This window comes from Alosa pseudoharengus, unplaced genomic scaffold, assembly GCF_046254945.1.
Source record: "Alosa pseudoharengus isolate Yale_2024_CS ecotype anadromous, Long Island Sound unplaced genomic scaffold, YU_APseudo_1.1 YU_APseudo_1.1_scf_4, whole genome shotgun sequence".
NCBI classification, from domain to species: domain Eukaryota; kingdom Metazoa; phylum Chordata; class Actinopteri; order Clupeiformes; family Clupeidae; genus Alosa; species Alosa pseudoharengus.
In genome coordinates this window covers 26,050,968-26,076,581 of record NW_027468774.1, presented here as the reverse complement: position 1 = coordinate 26,076,581, position 25,614 = coordinate 26,050,968, and the positions used below count along the sequence as shown (strand labels likewise).

The 25,614-nt window shown below is 41.5% G+C and overlaps 2 protein-coding genes across 2 annotated transcripts; both read right to left on the bottom strand.

Moving 5' to 3' along the window:
- Positions 1-360: 360 nt before the first annotated feature.
- LOC143102153 (GTPase KRas) lies at positions 361-7,057 on the bottom strand. The gene is made up of 5 exons (XM_076265574.1): positions 6,762-7,057; positions 5,999-6,110; positions 5,509-5,687; positions 5,097-5,256; positions 361-2,352 (listed from the first exon to the last, which is right to left on the bottom strand). The coding sequence occupies exons 2-5, from the start codon at positions 6,107-6,109 to the stop codon at positions 2,239-2,241; spliced, it is 564 nt and encodes a 187-aa protein (XP_076121689.1). The 5' UTR covers position 6,110; positions 6,762-7,057; the 3' UTR covers positions 361-2,238.
- Positions 7,058-11,570: 4,513 nt separating this feature from the next.
- slc17a7a (solute carrier family 17 member 7a) lies at positions 11,571-25,381 on the bottom strand. The gene is made up of 13 exons (XM_076266675.1): positions 25,320-25,381; positions 17,298-17,550; positions 15,977-16,095; positions 15,604-15,718; positions 15,405-15,492; positions 14,547-14,633; positions 14,130-14,269; positions 13,619-13,768; positions 13,161-13,293; positions 12,622-12,732; positions 12,381-12,508; positions 12,185-12,254; positions 11,571-11,857 (listed from the first exon to the last, which is right to left on the bottom strand). The coding sequence occupies exons 1-13, from the start codon at positions 25,379-25,381 to the stop codon at positions 11,571-11,573; spliced, it is 1,743 nt and encodes a 580-aa protein (XP_076122790.1).
- Positions 25,382-25,614: the final 233 nt, after the last annotated feature.

The window sequence follows — 25,614 nt, the reverse complement described above, 5'->3', positions numbered from 1 at the left end:
CGTCATGCTTCAAACTTCAGTGTATGGATCTAATACATTGGTGGCATTTTGCTCAGCGTCTGTCCATTAGCCAGATCCTTCACCCAGAGATGGTTACATCAGAGAATGTTTTAAAAGTTAGCTGGATCAGTGCTAAATCCTGTTTTGTGAGACCAGGGCCCTGCTGAAGCCGTATGCTTAAACAATGAATACACTGGAATCATATTCTGAACTTGTCGCATCCTAACCTTCCATTTATTCAAAAACCTAATACACACACACACACACAGATCAAACCTGAGTGAATAATAGCGTAGTCCTTCAGCATGGTTTAAAAGCTTTTAAATATCAGCCTACAAAGAAAAGATTAAGGAGGCTAACTTAGTTATCCAAAAATGTGTTTTTTATTCACAAACAAAGGTTGCTACAACATCTGATCACTAAGAGGAATGTTTTAGGTTTGGATCCCATGGCAAAACTGATGTCCTTTTCCTAGAAACTGTCCATGGGTCCTGTTGCAGCCATGGGAACACTAAAACTACTCTACAGACATTAAGTCACATGATTCTTTCTGAGGTCAGCTGACCGAGTGCTCTTACAAACACACAACACCTCACGTTCCCACATTAATAGCATTCACACAGTAGTATTCTAACTCATAAGAAAGCCAAAGGTGGCAAATTTCACCTCTCCTTTTGGGAATCGTCTTGCCTAGATGTTCCAAAAGAAGCAAAGGTGGGACACGGCTGAATAAAGGTCACTCCCACTTACACATTCTCACACCATCCACCCTCTGCTCTTGCCTTCCAGTCATGCTCACTCAATTTACATTTCACGCTGTGAGGATTGAGGAAGTATTCAACCAAATACTCGCTAACCGCACAGTTCCACAGAACTTCCCGCTGGGCGTTAGAAACATGTGCAACACTCACTTTCTGTCCTCTTATCACTGACCCATGCAACCCATGGGATGAGCAGATGAACCCTCAGAACCAATTATCCAGGTTTTGATTCAAGTTTAAGAGCTGGATCAAAGTACATTATTAAACATTTTTAAGGGAAAGCTGGTAGATGTCTCTACAATACATCCCCACCACAGTGAGAGTGTCTTCTCCAGGTCTAAGGCCATTGACCAGGCCAGGTGCACCTGCTAGTTTGTGAACTCACATAACAGATCTAATCAGCAGTAGTTGGGCAATGGCCAGAGACAGACAACAAAGTGACCTCTTAGCTCTCCCAAAAAAAAAAAGGGGAAAAAATGATCGAGACACTTCAAAAATGACAAAGCAGAACTGTTCTGCTGGCAAGCGGGAATGGCAAGCCAATGATGGCAAAATATACTCTACTACAAAAACATACTTCCTTTCTTTTCAAAGTCCCATTCCAGCACATCACAGTTCCTCTTTAGGGACACGATCAGACTGCAAGGTTGGCATGACTACAACAGTAATCCTTTGCATGTCCTCTGATTTAAAAGCCCAAAATAAGACCGTAAGGTGGTGCATAGAACAGTCACCCAAGGGAGTAATTTATGCAGTAGCTTTCCGACCGTGCGGAGAGGATTGGTCATGATAAAAGCGAACCCCAATTAAATACAGTTGGGGACAAACTTGTACAACAATATTGTACAAGTACAGGTCCGTCCACAGAAGCAGTTGAAATTTCCCTCGTCTAGGACCGGTATTCCTATAACATTTCAATAGAACTAACCAAGATGTGCCTTCTCTTGCACCTATGCCTCACTCAAGTCACTCCAATCATCAGTCAGGAGGATTACAGATCCTTACAAACAAGTTTGTTCATGATGATTGTGATATTCTGGCTAGCTGTTAATCAAAAGCCATGGGGCTTGGGCCACGGTCAGCAGCTGAAATCAATGGAACAGACCTGAACTTGAACAAAAATCTCTAGTCACTCACTGTTTTGAGTCAAAGTCTTGGAAGTCAATCTGGTATGGAAATGGGCCACAGACAAAACCACTGTGCCAGTCTTCATTCTGTAATTTTGTGTGCATGTCTCTCTCTGAACTCATTAGACACTTAAATCAGCAATGTGTGTAAAACAAGTCTTTCTGTGTACATGTACAGTATGTGTGTGTTCTGCTGCAAACAGAGGTTGTGTGCATGCAGTCTGCACACTGTGCTATAGAAGGGGTTTATGAGGATGTCAGCATATGTAAAACACTATAGCAGGGTGGTGTGTGCGTGTCTGTGTGTATGGTATGATAAGATGTCATCAGTGGAGATTAGTAATGCGGTGCTATAGCAAAGTGCAACGTCTCTGTGTGTTTTTCTTGCTCTTCTTGTTGCTGCGATTCGTCTCCTTGTATCTTCTGATTTCCCTCACAAGGGAATAAAAGGCATCCTCCACACCCTGAGCAAGAGAGAAGAGGGATTGTAATGTTTTTTCTGGATTTCATTATAGTAGGAATGTCACCATTGTAAATAGGGGTGTCACGATTCTCCAAATCCTCAATTCGATTTAGTTTTCGATTTTAAAGCCACGATTCGATTTTCGATTTTTTTTTTTAATATTACTATTAATGCATTCCTTATGTCAGTGTTTCCTCTATGTTGATTTGGTAGTGGCGGCCCGCCACGGTTTAATTTTCTTCCCCCACGGTATCAGAAATGGGGCAGACGCACAATAGTCGCAGTTGCCTTTTAAATGATCTTGCCGACATTATGCACCCCCGTTGGCTAACATTGCAATTTAACAACAAGCAGAACTATTCAGAGGTTTGGGGCTGTCCAGTTTAACTCCACATAGTGTGTTGATGTGCTTATTGTCCAAACGTTTGCTTATTGTCCAAACGTTTGAGTCACTATTAAACAACACCTCCACCAAAAACGTCACCGCGGTGGGTCCGTTTTAACAAGACAACGTTCAACTTGTCAGTTCTGACAGCTCACGTCCTGATATCAAACATCTGGAAACATTAAAACGATAAGTGAGTCACTAATATAATACAAATTGGAAATAGTCTATAGATGTAATGATGTTAAAGTAAATAGTTGTGTTGTATGACACGGAAAAGTTTATTTTTTAATGATTTGGGCTACACAGACGCACAAAGGCCGCACGACCTAAACGTTTATTACCCTTGTTGCTAAATGTGAAAATAAATTAGCAAAAACAACCATTTTTTTAATTTTCTAACGAATTAGGCTACAGAATGCTTAGCCTAGGCCAGGGGTCGGCAAACTGCGGCCCGCCGAGCATTTCATTTGGTTATCAGGCTGCTCGCTATTTTTTTCCTGCGATAGAGACGACGTTGGTTAGCCTTACTGCAAACTGATTTTCATTCTCCTTAGAGAACGTTTGCAATGTCAATGTCAAAACATCATGTTAAATAGAGATAACATCATGTTAAACTAAGTTAACTCTTAGTTATCTCCTTTGCAGCAGATCTAATGTGAACGTTATGCGATCCATTTAATTGGGAACGCGTCTGCACTCACGAGAGGGAGAGAGAGCCGCAGGTTCCAGCTGGCTTGCCATTGTTGATAATTGATATCTCCTTCTTATAAGAAACTTTTAAAAGGAAATCATGAAGGCAACAGTAGTTCCCACTACTGACCATTTAAAAACTGTGAGAGGGCCCAGCCATAGGCACAGCACTAGCCATAGCGGTGCAGGCAGAAGATCATTGAGAAATAAACGTGAATTAAAGCGACTGTCTTAAAGCGACAGTGCACAATTTATACATTTGTTAAACTGCATAAAATTAGCAGTATTTTTAAGCAATTCATATTTTAAAAGAAATACTTTTCATACTAAATTATAGGCTATAAAAACAATAGTTTTTTATGTATGTGTCGTGGGGGGGAGGGGTTGTTGTGCAGCAATTTTCAAAACCCAATCTGATCTAACAGCATGTATGCTACTCAGCATCAATGGACCACCTCTTTCTGAATTCCTCTATAACCGAGCCTTGGAGTTATTTTTCCAAAAGAAAAATTAAATGTGCACAGCAAGGCTTCTTTGAATTTTGGTTTCCCCACGAAGAATTTCTTGTAAAATTAATTTTGCAGACCTGTTGTAGATTCTCCAAAAATACAGTTCAATCACAACTGAAAATAATGCCTCATTGAATAGTGTGTGAATAGAGGTTAATCAATATAATTGTTTGTGTTGCAGCGAAGTGTCAGTTGTCAGTTCCGTGGTGCTGGGACGGGGGGGGGGGGGGTGAGAGTGTTCGGACGGGCCTGCCCCCACTGCTTAAAAAAATCCTAGAGGAAACACTTATGTTATTTACTTTTGTTGGCCTTTTCCTATTCTGTTTCTGGGGACTTTTATTTTGAAACCGCTTTGTATTTTGAAACAGTTCCAACCGCGAGGTTGTAAACAGAACAAACAATTAAACAGAGACGTGAATATAGTGAAATGAAACGGCACAGAATGATAATTTCATTGTTTCAGCACACTCCGAAGAGACCAAAGTTTAGTGTTCAGGGAATATGTACTTATTAATGTGGATTTTAAGCCTTAAAGTAATTTTGGACTTCACTTGTTAAGTTGAGTAGGCTAAGATAGTGTTAATTGACGTGAATGAACGACAAAATTCTTCCACACCGGTGATTTCAGAGTAGCAAGAGGGGCTTTGATTTCAGTCAGTTGATGTGTGTTTTTTTAAGTGGTTGCAGCCTAAGATTAGAGGAGTGTTGACGCCGTAGTTCAGCACGTGTGTGTTTTTGCGTCTTGCCATACATGCTGGATGTGACATTGGGGGTGTGGCTACATTGTCGATTGTACCTTTGAGTTCGAAGTTCGAGATTTAGATGTAATTTTGATCGATTTCGATTTAAAAATCACTCCTAATTGTAAAGCATTCGTTACTGTTTATTTTAGTGCAGATGGTTTAAGATGCTACTGAGACACTGCACATAGATGTACTTAAGCATCCTAAGTAAAATGGAGATTGAGGAGACAAGTCATATGTTTTTGTGAAGCCTAGACATTGTCTAGAATGATGCTATATGCTCAAAACCATAATTTTAAACTTTGCATTTCAATGCTTTGACATTCTCCAGAGGGGAAAACAACCACATTCTATGGCCTGATGGCCTTGTTCAAGATGAAAACCCCAGTATGCATGTTTTCATTAATCTGTTTACCTGTCGTGTTTTGGCAGAGGTCTCCACGAAAGGGATACCGTAGCTGCGAGCCAACTCCTGAGCCTGCCGCGACTCCACGGAGCGGGTGCTCAGATCGCTCTTGTTCCCCACCAGGACCATGGGAACATTCTCGCTGTCCTTTACGCGGTTTATCTGCTCTCTGCATAGATACAGGCGAGTCAATTTGTCAACAAGGCAAACATATTAATGGCTACACACATATATACATATATATACACATAGAAGTTGTTGAGGTGCAGATTATGAAAATATGAAATTAACTTAAATACGGAGGTGAGCCATGTTGATTTTATACATATGGTTTGGTGTAATAACAACATGTACACCACCTGCCTCAGTTACACTACTGAGAGACTTTCTGTGTGTGTGTGCGTGCAGTCATATGGTGTACCTGTAAAGGTGTACATCCTCAAAAGATTTGATGTTGTTAATGGCAAACACACAGAGGAAACCCTCTCCTGTCCTCATGTACTGGTCCCTCATGGCGCTGTACTCCTCCTGACCTGCAGTGTCCAAAATGTCCAACAGGCATGTCTCCCCATCGATCACCACCTGCTTCCTATAAGAATCCTACACAAACATACACCTGCGTAGTTATTTTCTCTGACACAACCACTGAAGTTGTTGAGGCTTTATGGCAAACATGCAGGGGATGTCAGATAGCAGTCTAATCACATGATATAAACCCATTGTCTTAGAGGTTAGTCTACCAAGGACATGTTAGCTACATAAATGGTAATGACACTCAGCTACTGTTCCACTGAAAACTGAACACTGACATAACAGACTGATTTGAGGAGTATCTTAATTCAACTATATTTTAGACCTAAAGTAACGTTAGATATCACCAATCTGGGACAGAGTTGATTTCACACACACACCTCGATTGTAGGATCATATTCGTCGACAAAGTGGTTCTGGATGAGCTGAATAGTCAGAGCACTCTTCCCAACACCACCAGCTCCTACAACCACCAGTTTGTATTCGGTCATCCTATGGCGAGCAGAGACGGGAGAGCACAGACAAAGTTAAGTGAGCAGTGAGCACCACAGTCTAAGCACTAGATATTCTTAAAGTTAATGCTAAATGAACGACTTGAGCAGATTAAACTCTAACAAACAAACGTTAACTGTAAACACTAGACATATTTTTTCCAAGAGATATATCTTGACGACGAAAAGATATGGCAGTTTCTCTTCCCCTGTCAATCATTTAACGTTAATGGTTGACATTCCACTGTTTCAACGTTACACGCAAACTGCTTACAAAGTTAACATTAATTTACACACTAACCATCTACTTAACGTTAACATGCACACAATGCGTGCGTCTGTATGTGCGAGAGCTGATGATAAAACTCAGAACTGTCGGGAGACATTTAATACACATCTTGCTTACTAAACATAAAAATCACAGCACCGACACAGAAGGCGGCTAAGATCTTTGCTCAACTACCAAACTGGCTAGTTAGCGGGCTAGCTAACGTTAGCTACAAACTGCAAGTGTGGTTCAGACATGACCTGAAAACACTGAGCCGGAGTTTGACCCACATCCGATAGCTTCTAGCTAACATACACTATTGCTTTTACAACAAACAACTTCTTTACAAGAAATCATATAGAATAAAACGACAGCTATGTTTACCTTCAATGTGCTTTCTGGTAATTTCCCCCGATTAAACTCGCCGTGATTTGAGAATGAAATTATGGAGCTAATCAGGGAGCCACATAGCCTGAATGCGTTCTTCCTTATTAACAAGAAACCAACAAGCGTTGCTACAAATTTTACAAACACATCAATTGTATTTTCTGCGTCGATGAACCCATTCGTAAATCATAGACACCAAAGTAATTATTATTTTAAGAAATCCGACAAGGAATTTGTGAAGCCGGAGAAATCGGTAGTGGCTCTTAGCTTTTTCCCAAAGCTTTGAGATTCATTGTGGGTGAGAATAGGCGGGACTTAATAGGCGAACAGCCATTCCTGATCAAGTTTCTTACATGAGTGTCGATGTAATTGGAACAAAATTGACGAATGTATAGACCACCCAATTACTGTGGGTTGTCTTTTACTAATTCCCTTGTATTCTCCGCCTTCGTTGTGAATGTACACCAATGAATAAAGGCTATTAGGCTAAATGTAAAGGATGGACGTGTCTGGTTGCAACTCAGATTTATTAAAAGGATGTTTGAACTGTTGTTAAATTAGAATACATGTATCCACTTTGTTATTTATAACACTTTTAAATAACTAATTTACAATCGTATAAATATTTCAACAGTGTCATTCTTCCATTGCAACGCGATGACAATAAATGGAAGATAGTGAAGAACCCCTAAATCTGAAATTCCATCCTTCAAACCGCACCCTAATCCCATTACAGGATTGGATTAACCAATCATATTCGCCATTACAACTGCAATCATAGTGAGTTTTGATTGGTCACCGCGAGCACTGTATACATCGGGATTTAAAAAAAATAGATGTCTTTCAAAGTTTCACCACACAATGTCGCTGCTTAAGTTTTTTTCAATTGAATCTCTCCCACTATCTGACAGATGGAGGGAGGATTATCTTGGTGATTTCAGGCAAAGATTAGAGGAGAGCAGATGCACTCTGTGGGAGGAGAGAAATAGAAATGACAGAGAGAATGAAACGATGGAAAAAAATGAATAATACCATGCTTGGAACCATATTGGTCAGCTTTTCCCTATGGTTTACATCATCTCACCCATAGCCTGTGTTGAACACAGGTGGCACGCAAAGCTAGGCTACAATTTGTGGGGTTCGGGTGGCCTGTATGTTGCCCTGGGAGTAACCTATTTGCTTACTGATAAAGAACGCGCCTTGCTGGAAATAGCTTTGGATAAAAAGTGTCTGCTAAAAAAAAAAAACAATCGGTGTAAATGGAAAGGTTTGCTTTTTAGGAAAGATTGATACTGATAAATTCACAAAAGTATATTTACACATCTCTGAATCTTTATTACAGGGATCATTGACATACACATTTTATACACATAGCACATTGTTTTTTTTTTAAATTAATATTCCTTCTTTTACACATTTGCATTCAGTCCACAAATAAGTAACCTTTTTAAAAAAAAAAACATCAGCTGAGAAGACCACATTGAGAGAACAAAGAGGAAATATGAACATAAACAACATTTATATATTTAAGAGAGACGAGTGGAGTGCATTGCATGTCAATCATATAGTGTTATTATCTCTTCCCCGCTGTCTGATCTGAATTTGCTATGTCTATTTATTTAGTGTAAGTCCGACTACCCCTATATGTTTGTAGACTGTTTTCCAACCATTTTTGAAAAAGATACTATCAATGGTTTAAGCCCCACGGATTCCCACCTCAATCAGAGCAAAGTGTTTTATCAGCTCTCTCACCACATATATGTCTGTGGTCGCAAATGGAGGAAAGAACCACAGGATAAAACATGTAAGATTTTGTACTCAAACACAATGAAATACATTTGTAAAATGTGGGGATGAGTAGAGGATTCCTCCTGGACTGTCTTCTGGGCATACAATATGAATTCAATGGGCTGTAACATTTAAACTGACAGCACTGCAGATAGACTGTTGGATTTGTAGGTGCATTTATGCATGTATACCCCCTGTGACATCCCCCCCTCATCCCACACCCAAAGCTGCACCCAAGAATAACCCAAGACTTTAACTTCGTAACACCTATACTTAAACTTCAACACTCAAACACACATTCAAATGGGCTTTCCCCCCTTCTATTGTCTTTGGACACCACATAATTCAACATTCTCTCTCATATACTCACACATAAACAGGCACACAGAGATGTAATATAAGAGCATACAATGTTGTTTTCTGTCTGTATGTGCGCATGAATGTTGAAAGGACAGGCATGAGACAAAATTCACTGTGCAGATCATCTGTGTACCATGACACGTTAGCAAATAGGACAGTATCTCTTTCTCTCTCTCGCTCTCTCTCTCTCATACGCACACACACACTCACACATACACAAGTGCATAGATGTATACACATGATCAACTTTATATACCCAAACTCACATACAGTACACTAAAATAGAAGAGAGAAAGGGACATTTATAGCATAATGTTATGGAAAACACAGTTGGTGGATGCAGTCGACATTATGTAAATTTGACTAATGTGAGAGAAGTCCACTCCTCGCAATTTGCAAGGAGAGTGTGTCCAGCTCTCAACAGTGTACCTACCCTACATACACACACACACACACACACACACACACACACACACACACACACACATACATAAACACATTCACACAAGTAGCATTCAGCTGAGCCTAAGTGTGTTTGCTCATTGAGCAAAAGGCTCTAGTACCATGTCTTACGGGATCACCAGAGCATGACCTCGGCCCTGACGTTAATTCCGATCTTTTATCTGACCCTAAACTCTCTAACAACTTAAGGGGTACCCGACCAATGACCTCAAAGCTCTTAACCACGCTTAAGTATGCAAAATCACGTACGTACAAATAGGCTTCTCCCCAAACACACACTCACACGCACATGGGTTATTGACAAATAAGGCTTTTAAAAACGTTTTCAAAATAATCTTTAAAAATGGACAGAATGCATTTTTTTGAAGTTGGAAGACTGTTCCAGTCTTAATGACTGCACAACATTTGCAATGACTTTAATACATTTTTAGACTGTATTTGCAATTTCACTACCCAAAAAAATATCAAGTGGCGCAACCAAAAGTTTCTAAAAAAAAAGCCCACACTTGTTTTTACCTGAGAGTGTCTACAGTGCTTAACACATTATTATTTTATAGTTGACCTTCGTATTAAAAGTAACTTATGAATACTTTACTGTAGAGGACGGGTATTTTGGTTTTTCCACATCCAACTTTACATTTAACATGTGCATAGATACTTTACAAATTAAAAAAAGTATATTGTTTAATAGAATAAATAGGTATAACACATTTTTCAACCATTTCTTCACTTGAATCTACTATATCTTGGTTTCAATTATTATTTTACCTGGTTGCACCACCTGAGGATATCTGACCCTAAACCTAACTTTTGCTACTAATTTAAAATTATAACAGGCATCCTCTTGGACACCTATATAACCTTTTGACTTTGCTAGCAAGTTCATCCATTCAATTTTCCAATACAATAAAGAGTTTTATGTTAAAATAACTTTTCATAGTTTTACATTGGTTGTACAACCTGACATGTAAACTGTGAAAGTCCAACTATAAGGAGAGAAAGTAGATATTTTCACTTTTCACTAATCAGCAAAGGTCACTTGGGGTCCTCTTGATGAGGCAATATCCTGTTTACTCTCTTCCCTCTTCAATTCAAAATAAATGTTATATGAATGTGGTTGCACCGCCCTGACATTTCAAATTTCCAGACAAAAGTTTTTTTTACATTTTCCAAACAATATAAGAGCTAGTAACTAGTAAATAAACTAGTAAATAAAATAAAAATTAAATTTATTTTAATTTCTTTTCTTTTTAAATTCTATATTTAAAACTTTTCACATAGTGTTAATTTGCTCGGATGATTGCACCACCTGACATTTTGAGGGTTTGAGATGACAAAACATAAAATATATATAATATTTATGATAAACAGAAGATATGTTCAAACTAAACAGGTTTTATAGAATGAAATGATGCTTGTTATGAATCATTTTAAATTATTTTAAACCAAAGTAATGGACTCGGACACAGAAATCTTCATGTCACGTCATTGACCCGATACACACACACACACACGCACACACACACCCACACACATATATATATATACATGCATGTACATAAACACAAACCCACATACACAAAGGTATATATCGCTCATATTCTCATTTTAAGTGGATAACAGTGATTTTGGCAGATAGCCTAAATTACTGAATTATATACACATAATAGAGCACCATCAAAGGCCTGACTACTACACATACAAGCGTGGATACACACACACACACAAACGCACACTCTCACACACACACACACACACACACACACACACATACACACACAATACTCACACAACCTCACAGAACAGGAAAAGATCACTGTTCACCAAATTCATTATGCTGCACCCTTAACATTATACGCATACACCCAGACTTACAAACATACAAAATTATTACACACACTCTCACAAGCCACACAGGTTAGCTATGACGACACAGGTTAGGACAGCCACGAGGGGAGACCTGGGAGGAATCAATAGTCAACACACACACACACACACACACACACACACACACACACACACACACACACACACACACACACACACACACACACACACACACACACACACACACACTCAGTAGTGTACTCATTCATTTTAGAACTCTCCCACCCCTGTCCACTGTACTCATAGTTCTCCAGTGACCCCTCCCATTCACTCTCCCTCTCCGCCTTTCTTTCATATTCCTCTGTGCTTCTATGGCAGCTCTCGGTCTTCTTCTCCTCCATACATATACCTATTGGTCCCCGGCGGCTGGACTAACTCTTCAGACTTATCCCAGTCACTGACCCAGCCCCCTGCTCCGCCGCCTCCATTGGGCCCTGCGTCTGGTTGGCTCATGGCCCCGTACTGTCCACCTCCGCCGGTACGGTAAAGCTCTTCTGTCTCATTGGCCAGTTCGTCCTCTCCCAGTATGCCGCATTTCTCGTCGCTGGTGTCCTCTACGTCCGCCCATGGCTGCTTTTCTCCCGATGCAAAGATACCTGGGAAATGGAGAGTGACATTTGATTGTTATGTTTACGGTTACATGTTTTATGCTAACCTCCCGCTGAAACACCAGGGATAATCCCTGTTGCCTGTGATAACTAATGTCAATGCGACTTAAGTGGCTTTGGATAAAAATACATCTGCTAAATACATAAACATAAACATAATCCCAGTAGAACCTCTGCATCTCTTATGTCTGACTTATGAAGGCACACATACTGCTGTTTCAAGCTCACTCCAAGAAAAATGACTTTAACCACCCATCCTATCCCAATTGTCTAATAGGACTACATTACACACAAGTAGACACACAAGCATCTCACCATAAAAGATGACTCCGCCATAATGGACCAGTGAAGCAATGAGAAATACACCCTGCCACTCCTCACGAGTCTGAGGGAGGTAAAGAGTAGAAAAACACATGACATTTGAGTACATTTAGAAACTGGATTAATTTAAACCTAAAACAATGTGATAATGCCTGATTTAACTGTTTTTACAGAAGGCTGGGTACCATACCTTGTGTTTGGTCATGGCTCCAACGATGAGTGGGCACACCATGCCTGATAAGGTGCCAACTCCATTGGAGATACCCATGAGAATACTAGCATAGCGTGGGGCAATGTCCAAATGGTTCACATTAAACCCTTTCAATGAGAGAGTGAATTGGAATGTTGAGACATATGAGAGAGCAGGGAAGAAGACTGAATGAATATGGAGAATTGCGTGCGTGTGTGCGTGCGTGCTAGGACATTCATACCTGAGATTGCAAAGCCGCTGAAGCCAACAGCAAGCACAAGGAAGGAGATTGCCACCCCTTTAGTGTGAGAGTACCCAACCACCAACAGCAGAGTTGCCTCCATGCCAAAACCTGGCAGAATAAAAAATGACATCAACACACAGACATAACACTAATACAGTTTGCTACACAGTGTGTAATAATATTCAATAGAATATCAAAGCACACACACACACACACACACACACACACGCACATTCTCTCTCTCTCTCTCTCTTTCTCTCTCTCTCAACATATAACATATTATCCAACCCACAGAGTGAGTGTGTGTGTAGGTCTGCTCATCTGTCCCAGCTACCCAGACAGTGGAAAATTCTCTCTCTCTCTCTCTCTCTCTCACTCACTCTCTCTGTCTCCCCCCCCCCCTCTCTACCTGTCGTTTGCCCTATTATCTCTTTTTCCTCTTCTGTCACCCACCTCTACCTCGCTTTTTGTCTCTCTTACTGCACTTTGGATTGTGTCTACTCATCGATCTTGTCACATCTGGCTTTATCTCTCACCTCCACAGTTCATGAGTTTGCGCACGTTGGTTGTGCTCATGAGGTTGTGGGTCCGCAGGTAGTCTGCCAGCTGCCCTCCAATTGGCACAATGATGGTCATCACCAGATGAGGCAGAGCAGACACCATCCCCACCTGAGAAAGGGACAGAGAGAAAGAGAGAGAGAGATGAAGTGGCAGAATGAATGAGATAATGAGTTTTAAGTTCATGTTCAGTTTCATTGTACCAGGCCTATGTCAAAAGCAGGCTCGGATGAAGGTGGGAAGGATTAAACACACGGTTTCCACACTGTGGTAATCAATCGTGATGATTGATATTTGAAATGAAAACGGTAATTGTTATCGTCAAAATTTTTATCGTGGTTGACTGTTACGCCGGTAATCGTTACATGCCTATGTGAAAGATTTTACTTTTTCTATTACTAATGTGAACAAAGAGAAGGAAAATGTGTCCTCGAACCTTGCTGATCTCGAAACCAAAGACTTCCTCAAAGTACGCTGGCTGACTGATGAGGAGCAAATAGAAGGTCCAGCTACGGCAGAAGTTGGCCACAATGATGGCATACACAGGCATCGAGGTGAAGAAGGCGCGCCAGGGAGTCTTAAACTTCTACAGAAGGCCAGACAAACACAAGAGGTAAATCACACTCTTCACACCTGTTCACACACACACACACACACAAACACACAATTCACTCTTAATTGTTTTACGCTGTCAGGGAGCAAGAGTCTCTAACAGATGTAGCACACAAGATACAATCACACACTCAAACACACACGCACGCACGTACACTCAAATCTCATCATCCGCTGCATATCTGGAAAATGTAAACAGCTCTCACTTTGACCATGTTATCCTAATAGCCACATTCCAACAAACCCAGTCATTTTCAAAAGACAGAGAGAGAGATGTTTCTTTAAGAATGTAAAGGCCGGTGGGGGGTTCCTGCAGCACAGCAGGAGGAGAGTACCTGCAGGTTCTGGGTGTTGGCCGAGTCCCCGATGGCATCCTCAATGTACTGCCTCTCCTCGGCAGTGATTGTGGGGTGGGCTGCAGGACTCTCATAAGACACCAAGATCCAGAACAAGTACCAGAACACACCAACACTGCCTTCAGAGTAAAAGAGAGGGAGAGAGAGAGAGAGAGGATGAGAGATAAGAAAGATTTAGACATGAATAATGAATGAATAAACAATAACACAAAACCTATTAGCAAGACGAGCAAAAAAAGAGCAATGAGCCAGAAATTATGAAAACCAACACACATCAAATACTGAAGGTAAATGATAAAGTAAATGTGTCTTGAGAGGTGAGGCAATAGGATGTTATATAACAACAAAGAGACTTTGAGAATCTATGCAGTGGTTGGTCAGATGTTACGTCCTCACCATACACATAGAAGACTGAGGACCACCCAGTGTACTGCACCAGAATTCCTGCCAATGGCATGGCCACCACTGCCCCTGCGTATGACCCTTTGGGGGGGGGGAATAAACATTTTACACACATGTACAGTACATTTTACTGAAATAACGCATTCAGTTATTTTAGGATTACACTTGTTATTCTTAATTTATATGTTCGTAATTAGAATGCTAAGTCATTCTGTTATTGTCAGGGAAAGGCCTTTCAAGTTACTAGTGTAATGTCCTATCACAAATGTCTCTGAATTCTGAAATTCCTTACGAAGTATTTATTCTTCTGTGGTAAGTGGGGTTAGCACTATGTGTTGAGCAAAACTACGCTGACAGTGATTGGATCACCTTGCAGCAGCACTCATGGAGAACACTGAGCTTGCACAATTTATACAGCACCTACAGTAAGTTAGCATGGTCAGCTGATTCATTGAACTCAGTCGGGACAAAAGACATTCATGATTGTCCAGAAATCAGATTAGACAAAACACCAATAAACTTGAGTTTGTTTTAGTTTTAGTACAACAGCATTTTTGACTCATTTGCAGAAACAGCTCTCTGACATCACCCAAATTATCCTATTCACTGACACTGTTTGGCCCTCATCAATCTGCAGTACTTGTACAATCAATTTTCTCAGGATCTCCACACGTCATAAAGAATTTTTTTTTTTTTTCAAACTTGAACATCCTGGAATATTGTTAAATAACTGCTAAGTTTTAGGTTAAAACACTACAGTGTTTCTTTTGATTTAAAACATTGCATGACTGGAGAAGTTCTTGAGTTTCTATTCATTCATTCTTTACATCTATACAATGTAATGTGACGTACCGCAGAAAGCTGTTGTTGCCAATCTGCTTCTCTCAAGGGGTGGAGCCCATTTAGCCCAGATTCCATGGCAGGCAGGGTAGGACACACCCTAAGGAAGTAAGCACATGATGATATAGCTGTGATATATCTCAAATAAAACGCTTTCACATACTTACACATACATGCATACAATTGAACATAACACAGGCATAAGCAGTACCTCCACAAGCCCTTGGCAAACTCTGACCAGCATGACACAGCCGTAGGATACCCGAGCCGCATGAGGGATCAGCATATTTAAGACGGATGTGGCCACAATTGCAAAGCCAAAAACCCTGAAATACATACACAACAACACAAATCAGTTTTTCAGCATATGAAAATAACGGGAAAAACTAAAATGCATTGATGTATTGCCCCAAGGCCCCCCCAACCACCACACTGAAACCATTGTTGGCCCTCAAAAAATCACAAGCTAATGTCAAATTAATGTAAGTATTAACTATTGAAAGTATTTGAAAGGTAGGGTGGCTGATGAGGCCAAACAGAGAACATTCATGGGAACACAAAAGGCACTGGCCGAAGTTCCTCACCGGTTGGCTGCAAACCTTCGGCATATGAATCCTCCAGGGATTTGTGTGACTATGTAGCCCCAAAAGAATGAGCCATGGATCATCCCTACAGTCTCTGGGTCCCACGAAAACTGAGCAGGCTGGAGATAAAGAGAGAGAAAGAGAGAGAGAGATAGAAAAGAGGGGGTGAAAGTGTGAGGCATTGAAAACAAGAGGCTGTTAAAATGCTTAGGTGAGGATAACAGATAGCAGGTAATTTAATAAGCAAAGACACTGCTTTCTACAGTGGAAACTTAAGTCATCTGTCAATAACCAAATGCCTACTCCCCACTTTTCCCACTGGCAACATAGTTGATTTAAGGACCACTGTTTGATTGAGAGAACACTTCTCATACAAGGACACTGTCTCACATGAAAAGCTGAATATAAATGTCTGTTTTGAAACATTAGTTATCTCCAACATATTTATATAAACACACTCAAGAACCAGAAAGCATTGCTGATGCAGAGGAACCATCTATTCACACTAAGCCTGCTATGATAACTCAAATATGCTGAGTATTCAAACGAAACTTGGAATAAGTACAACTACTTATTGGACCCACTGGACTTCCAATACAAACATTTATACAAGAGACGTTATAAGGGACATAAGTCTTCCCAGAGCAACTCAGGGTTGAGGGCCTTGCTCAAGGCAGCTGGGAATTGAACTCACAACTTTTCTAGCGCACTAGCTCAGCTACTTAGCCCCTATGCTACCAGCACTATCATGCCTTCTCGCATGTGACCCTACAAGATTTGCAGACAATACTGACACCTTATGTCCTTCCCATGGGCTCCCTCACACCACTGTCTACATGCCCCCCTTCTCTCTCTCTGCCCAGCTTTTCCTTTCTACTTTCCTTCTTTCTATCTACCTGTTTTCTATCTATCTGTTTACTATCTACCTGCCTCGTTCCACTTTCACATTCAGCCACGTCCCTCCCTTTCTGCAATCCTGCTCTGTCTCTCTTCCTTTCCCTTCCTGCTTTCTCAAATTCAAAGTTGCTTCATTTGTATGACTGTTTGGATACAAAGTTGCCAAAGATTGTGTTAAGAATAACAGGCCTGAGATAACTCTTGTGCTGAGCAGGATTACCAGTGCAACTACATCATCAGTGGAGTAAAACATCAGTAGGGTAATACAAAGAAGAAAATAAACAGTTGTATTATAAAAGTCTTAAATATTAAGTCTTAACCACTTATAATCACTGCAATGTGAATATAAACAGTAATGTGAGTATAAAATTAATTTAAATAACAATCTCTCTCTCTCTTTCTCTTTCTTCCCATTGGCTCCTACCTCGAGGACTTCCCTCTTGCCATGAAAGACCGTGTGGTTGTTGACCATGCTGACGATGGCCACGCCGAGGTTGCAGCGGATGCCGAAGGAGATGCAGAAGCCCAGGCCGCAGAGGATGGCGATGATGTAACGGCGAGGCAGGCCGCAGCAGGTGCAGTCCACCACCGGCAGCTCCTTCTCCTCCACCAGCTCCGGACGACCCTCCGCCGACAGCTCGATCGTCTCACCATTCTCCTGCCGCTTCTCGATGAGTCTGGACGTGATCGCGCAGAAAGAGGTGATGAGAACATATTTGTGTTCAGTTTCAGTTTTCACTCAAGGATTAGTTTCAGCTAGTTCTAGTTTCTCAACTACTCAAGGATTAGTTTCAGCTAGTTCTACAAGTAGGCCTAGTTTCTCAACTACTGTAGTACGGCCATTTCATTACATTCTTGATGAAGGGAAATGGTGAGACAGAGACAGGCTAGTGGCTCAGCAGTGGTGCTGTTTGATTATCTTTTATCAAAATTGTGTGTCTGGCAAAACATTTTTTTCAAGATAGCAAGAGAGAGAAAGAGAGAGAAAGACAGAGAGATTGCCTTGGAATCATGCGCAAAAATATAACCTGAAGGAGTTTAAACTTGATCTTTGTGTTATAACTATGAACAATGAAAACCATGTAACAAAGCACTGTTTCTTTAGGTCCTTTTTTTCTTAGGTAGCTTGTTCACAGGGCTGGTGCTATAAGGAGTGAAAGAGATGCAGAAGCACCTGGACCCCTTAGAGGGGGCCCAAAAATAAAATTGTATTGTATGAGTCATACCTTGACATGACTCTCTGTATTTTCTCCAGAAAAGAATAAATTCAGTGCTTTAGGGCAGGGACAGGAAGCAGGGCTAGAACAATCTATAATAGTAATGTAAACGTTTTTTCACGCCTAGTATATCAGCGATTCATTTGGTTAAGGTCACATCTTCATCAAAATACATAATTGCCCCCTTGGAGTGTTATCCTCTATCAGTTCTGAAATAATGTTGGTTTTGGGTGTCTTATTTCACAAACGCATACTAAAAGAAATTGCACTGCCGAAAATGCTAAGAACATAAACACAAGCATCCGCCATATCAGCACATCCACTGTTTCATGGCCTAATGATCATGGCAACAGTACTGAACAATAGTAACACCAACAGTGTCAGAGAAAAACAAGCTCATGTTTTTCACAATATCAATTCTATATCTTGCACTTGGGTCAACAGTAAGGTTTTACTATACCTGTTACTTTATATAACATCCTCAAGTTCATTTTGACGTTATATGCTCATATGTGAAAGAGGTAAATGGCTACTAACTGTGTTCACTATGTGAAATGTGGCAGCTCAGTGCAGCATATGAAGTGTGAAGTAAAACCCAGGTAAAAACTCATACTAGTTTTCCACTAGTCTTAAGCATAAACATGCACACACACACACACACACACACACACACACACACACACACACACACACACACACACAGAATACAGCTGTAATGGGCAGTCATTGGGGAGAATGACAGGGGTGTGATATTAGATGAGAGAATGGGTCACTAGTGTTTCTTGTCACAGTCACAGGACAGCACTCCAACAGAGACCTAAAGAGAGAGGCCATCTGCACATCGCAACCTGCTCACTGCCTGTACACACACACACACACACACACACACACTCACACTCTCACATACACACGCAGACACATGTGCAGGCGTGCGCACACACACACACACACACAGATGGAGAGGGCGAGAGAGAGAGACACTCAGACAGACATACTTATAAGTTCCAATGAAATTCTCATGCATAAGAACACACTTTATTGTTAAGGAAAAAAGGCATAAGAGGACGAACATTTTCATAGATGGAGACGAACCAACACACACATACACAAACACACAGGCCCCTCGGAGTCAGGTGGGGATGATCCAGTTATTCAGTGATCTGGACAGAGATTGATGAACAACACAAATACACACACGTCAATGTGCATCAACACACACATACACACACACACACACACACACACACACACACACACACACACACACACACACACAAGTGTCATGTATAGCAGTTCCTTTGGAAGCATTCATGTTTTTTATTGTCTGTTGAGTATTTTGATAATCCCACGAAAGTAGGGGACTTTGACAACATGCCGATGGTTTGTCTAAGAAATCGTTCTCAGATAGTGTCTGAGTTCATCTGCTTTGTTTTAAGTTTTGACTTTGACTACTGTTATACCTATGACATAACCAAACAGGGTAGCTCTACTTCAACCAAATTTCAAGCACGTTAACAAACACATCATCCATAAGAAATAGATTACATCTCTGTAACACGCTGTTTCATCTGTCAGTCGACTGACACGACAGGCACAGTGGATCAAATTCAGTTGCTGTAAGATGTCTTTTTCTGACAGAAATGAGTGCAACACATCAAACATTTCACACCGAATCAAAAGAACGTCTTTCTATTCTTGGTTATTTTAATCTGCTGCTATTCCGCAGTGTTCCAAACAGATGAATGGTCAGCTGGTGGCCAAGGGAGGTAGCTGACGCTGGCTGGACCTCAGTGCTTCTGCTCGGTGGTGGCGAGAAGGGGCTGGGCCAAACCCCCTGAGGTTTTTTTGGTCCCTGCGTATGCGTGCAGCATCACAGAGGCCCCCTCCCTATCCCCACCCCACACACGTCTTCTCCGCACACACACACGTTTTTTACCTCACTCTCTACAAAGCAGATTCCCTGTAATCCTGTCAACCTCAAACAACACGCAATCTGGGAGATAAAGGGAGAGGGGGAGGGCCAGAGAGACGAGAGAGACAGAGAGAGAGAGAGAGAGAGAGAGAGAGAGAGAGAGAGAGAGAGAGAGAGAGAGAGAGAGAGAGAGAGAGAGAGAGAGAGAGAGAGAGAGAGAGAGAGAGAGAGAGAGAGAGAGAGAGAGAGAGAGAGAGAGAGAGAGAGACAGAGAGACAGAGAGAGACAGAGTCTGTCACTCAGAAGTCAGCGTGTGTAAACGGGAAAGGGATTAAAGGTTGTGTGTCCTTCTCTATCTCTCACACACCCTTCAATTCCTTCCGGTACTCCCTGGCTCTCTCTCCCACTCTCCCTCCCTCTTTCCATCTCACTCACTCTCTCTCTCTCTCCACCCACTCCATCTTACTCTCTATCTCTAACCCTACCATTTCCCTCTATCTCCACCCACTGTTTTAATCTCTCTGCTCTCAGATTAGGATTACAAAATTATTTACTTCCGGAAATGAATATGGAAGGATAAACCAGTGTCCATCCCACCAGCTCACACAACCTCTCTCTGTCTCTCTGTCATTCTCTCTTTCTCTCTCCCCCACCCATAAACACACACACTCCCTCTAAGGTTCTACAGATTTCACTACTGCATTATTTCAAACTTAAATTTGCCTCTAATTTCTGCCTCTAACACTCTCTCTCACACACACACACACACACAAGCACACACACAGACAAAGCCCAACCACTTACCCACATACAGGGAGCTTGTTAATTAAGATAAAGTTGGTTTAAAGACATATTGTGAATGGTCGTCCGCACATATGCTACTTGCTAATGAGAATGGCTGGAGGCTTAAATTAATGTTAATTATAAACTGCAGCCTTGTAGTATCTGTGCGTGTGTGTGTGTGTGTGTGTGTGTGTGTGTGTGTGTGTGTGTGTGTGTATGTGTGTGTGTGTGTGTGTGTGTGTGTGTGTGTTTGTGTCTTTTCTCAGTGGATCTGTGGACAGGTGTCAGACCGCAGGAGGTGGAACACTTTCACGGGATACACTCCCCCAACACCACCACGTCAGCATTTACGCATTTGCGCACACACACACACACACACACACACACACACAGACACGGAATCTCCAGATACCGTTGTATGCAGCATACAAGGATACAAGGATACAAGGAAGCATCCTTGTCTATTTATTTCACTGGGTATAGGATAGTCAACTACATCCATTCCACATAAACAATCTTGTAGATATAATATCTGTCATTACTACACAATGTCTCCGCATTCTAGTAAAGCATGTCCATTTTTCAGAAGTTTGCCTCAGCCAAGTGAAGAGAGCTATAAGAGAGAATGAGGGGTCGGTCACTCATTCTAAAACCATGTTAAAGGAGAAATCCGGCGAGTTTTCCAATAGATCTCTGTACTATCGGTATGGACAAATGAAAACAATTGGTTTTACCTAGCTCGAATTGCTACAGCGCTACACTCTGTGGGCATGTCCATGAGCTTCCATTTACATGCCCCCAGAGTGTAGCGCTATAGCTGCCTGGCTGTTTTAATTTGAGAAATGAATAAATAATGTAATGGCAGGTAGATTTGTGTCAAATTAATTAATGTAATGTAATACATGTTATGATTTAATTTGTGAAATTATATTATGTTAGATAGCTATTGAAACATAAAACCTGTACCCTGTCACACTGTTAATATCCTACTTGTACTTTACTAATACAGTACAATTAAATGATTGGATATTTTAATCCATATGCTCAAATATAAGGTGTTAGTTGTTCATGTAATCATTTTAATGTATATGTCACCCAAACATACAAATAATCTACAGTGTAAAGTCATAACCATTTTTTGACATTTTGTTGGAATTTATAGCTGTGTCTTTTCCATGTTTCACTGTGAAAAGGATTTAACACTGGTCATGAGATGTAAAAAAACATGCTTAATATGTTGTACCACTCGAATTTGGGTGTGTTTTCCATGTCTCGCTCTTTTGTTACCTTTTCCATTAAATTCAGTGCTTCACAGAGTGTTCCTGTTAATCCCTCTGTAAGAGGATGATGATGGTGAGGGGCTATTACATAATCCCACAACCCCGGTCTGTACATGTGTCTACATACATGTATGAAATACAAAATGTATTCCCTCAATATTGGCTACCTCTCTCTCCTTCTTGCAATCTATTTCTTTTTACAGTATGACTTTACTATGCATATACTGTACACTTCATTGTGTAAAAATGACTGCTTTGTGGCTGAACTGAAACTTTGCCGCAGTACACTGCAAACAGGTAAAAACGATCTATTTTGGATGTAGTATCTTGCTCTTCTGCACCTCTCCATTCCCGCAGACATCCTACAGACAACATATTCGTGATCTGTTCTCTCCTCTCTGTCTCTTAGTCACCTGAACTGCATGGAGCAGCTTCCCCCTCCCGTCCCTGCACCTCCAGTGAACAGATTGGGTCTCTGTGGGACAGCATCACCTAGGGAGACGATCCTCTCCCCATCCCCATCCCATGCTCACACACACACACACACACACACACACACACACACACACACACACACACACACACACACACACACACACACACACACACACACACACACACCGCCTGACCTTCATATTTGTTGCAAACACACACACAATCACTTGTGTTGAGGGTGGAGTGCAAACTAGTAGAGCCCATCAAACCAAGTAAACCACACCATAGGAACAAACAGTACATCGACACAAAGTATGACGACAACTAATACAAAATAACCAAAGTACAGTATACACCCACGAACACATGCAGAAGTGTGCATGCGTATAGCTATGGACAGATACAATGGAAGTCATATATAATGAGATGCCTATGAGCATCACTGGTCTGACAAAGCTGTTGTTTTTGGTGTTTAGACCATTTTCAGTCTTGAACATGGGAATAAAGTGGCTAAGGCACAGGAGACTGTTGATGACCTCTGCTAAAGGGAGAGAGTTTGCTTAGCCAAATGAGTGTCATATTGAAACACTAGGAGCTTAATTCTCATGCAGCAGTGGCTTAAATAATAAATGAACTGCTGAATGGGTAGCACAGACTGTGCACAATCACACACACACACTTTTTCTCTCTCTCCGTCAGTTTTACGCTCTCTCTTTCTCAATCACTCTTTCTCTCCCTCCCTCACACACACAGTAGTGAGTGAGCGAGCTGCCTTGTCATTTTTATTTTCTGCAGGGTCATTTTGCTTTGTTAGTTTATCCATTGCCTTGCTCCTCATGCTAATTTAGGTGTTTGTGAGTAACATCTGATTCCATAGTGATCAGCCTAGCTACTCTGACTTCACAGGTGTTTGTGTGTGTGTTAGTGAGTGAGGGAGAGAGAAAGAGAGAGAGAGAAAGTGAGTGAGTGAGTGAGAGATACTGCACTCATGCCGCACTGTTCCTGTCTTTATAGGATTAAAATCTGATATTAACCCAGTAACCAAAAATTAACATAACAACTGAACCACAAAGTTTAGGATATTTGTGTACTGCTTCCTGTGTGTGTGTGTGTGTGTGTGTGTGTGTGGATCAGTTATCAGTTTAACAACTGGCATGCTTATCAGTGTCTCCTGGGACGCTCATAAGAGCTTGAATAGCGATGCAGTCACACACACTATCTTTAATCTGCATAGACATTTCTGTAGGAAAATGCCCCACACGTGCCATCAGGAAAAAAGAGGGTTGACTCGTGCACTCCAAAGACTTAATCCGAGGACTGGATGATGGAAAGGTCTCCTGTTTGCGTGGGACTGCGCGCGAGCGCAGGGGAGGCAGTGCGCTGGGGAAAACAGAGAGAGACGGGGGAGGGAAGACAGAGTTTGGGGATTTGTGCGGCCCGACAGCTGGGCGGGCAATAGTGTGTGTGTGTGTGTGTGTGTGTTATCTGTGTGTCTATCTGTGTGTACGAGCGCGTGCCCGAGTGTGTGTGGCTATTTCAGGACGAGATTTACTAGTTTAGACTACCTAAAACAAGAGAGTGACTGATTATTGGATGCACTTTCTGCAATTTGTGATACACCATCAACAGAATATTTATTATTATTATTATTAATATATTTGTTTAAGCAATCTAAAATAAGAGAGAATTGGTAACCGACATATTTGCAAATAGATGCAAAATATATTGATTTGCCTTTTAGAGAGGTTATTTATTCCTTACAGATAGTTTCGATCGATGCCCCTTAAAATGTGTAACTCTGCAGTTGAATATCCTACGCCTTCCTAACAACTGCAAAAACGGTTCTATGATGATCTGATGATTTCCGTGATAAATTATTTTCCAACTTAACACTTAAGCAGGCAGGAACACTCACATCACTAGAAACATGGATTCTATCAAGAATTCTGTAGCTGTCCCAAGCTACTTTTTATACACATTGATAGAAAAAAAATGCGGTCACTGATGCGGTTTGGCTACAGATGCACTTTGAATCTGACCAGTATCTTCTGACTGGCTGGTCTTGCACTGCTCACTGATCCGTCGTGAGTACCTGACGCTCAGGTGCAGTAATGTGGGGCATGCGTGTGGGTTGGAGACCCATTAAAAACTGCCCAGAGCGAGCTCTAGTGACTCCGGAACCATCACACGGCTAATCTCCTCTAAGATTCGGTGGCGCGAATCCATCTGTACAATCAGTCAAAGAACAGGCACGGAAAGTTACGTAACCACACCTTTCAGAGAACCTAGGCTACAGCACAACTTCCCCTAGACCCGAACACGTTATCTTTCAGACTAGGTTGTCCTGGATAATAGTTCACAAGTAGACACAAAACTAAAAAAAAAGATTGCAAAGCCTTGTTTCAAATGAATCGTGATAGCCTACTTGTTGTATTTTCCACTATCCCATAATCTCGTCCAAGTCACTGAGGACGTGTCCTCTGCAATTCTACTCGGGTACAACCACTATCCTCCGGTCGTGAGAGGGCGCGTCCTTGTCCCTATAGTATAGGGGTCACACATGGATTAGGCATCACTGTCATTCATCAATGACTCTTGAGTAAGCTCTGCGAGAAACCGACAAAACGTATGCTATGCTATCCATACAAGGTTAACTTTGAATAAACTTGAGAGGGATCGGTTGACAGAGGGACTTGCGGATTAGGTTACGGGTAAAGGTGAAGACAGCACACACCAGGGTAGGCCAACATTAAACTATTTTGGGGATGTTCTCGAGACTACAAGAACTTTTAAAGTCGATAGAAAGGTGTAGGCGATACCTGTGAATCTTCCCAAGTGTTTTTCCCGCCACCACCTTGAACCGATCTGGTCGGATCTCCATCCTCTCAACTCTTAGATCCGGCCGGTGTGCTGCTGTCCCCGCGCGCACTCCTGCTCGAGCGCGCTGACTCTCTGTCGCTGTCTCGCTCACCGTCTATTCGTCTCGCTGTATGCTGCACTTCACTATCGGTCTATCCCTCCCCTCTTTTCTTCTTGCCTCCTACATGGTAGGACCTCACTTCACCTTCGTCTGAACTCAAGCTCTTTCTTTCTCTCCTACACAGACTCTATCTC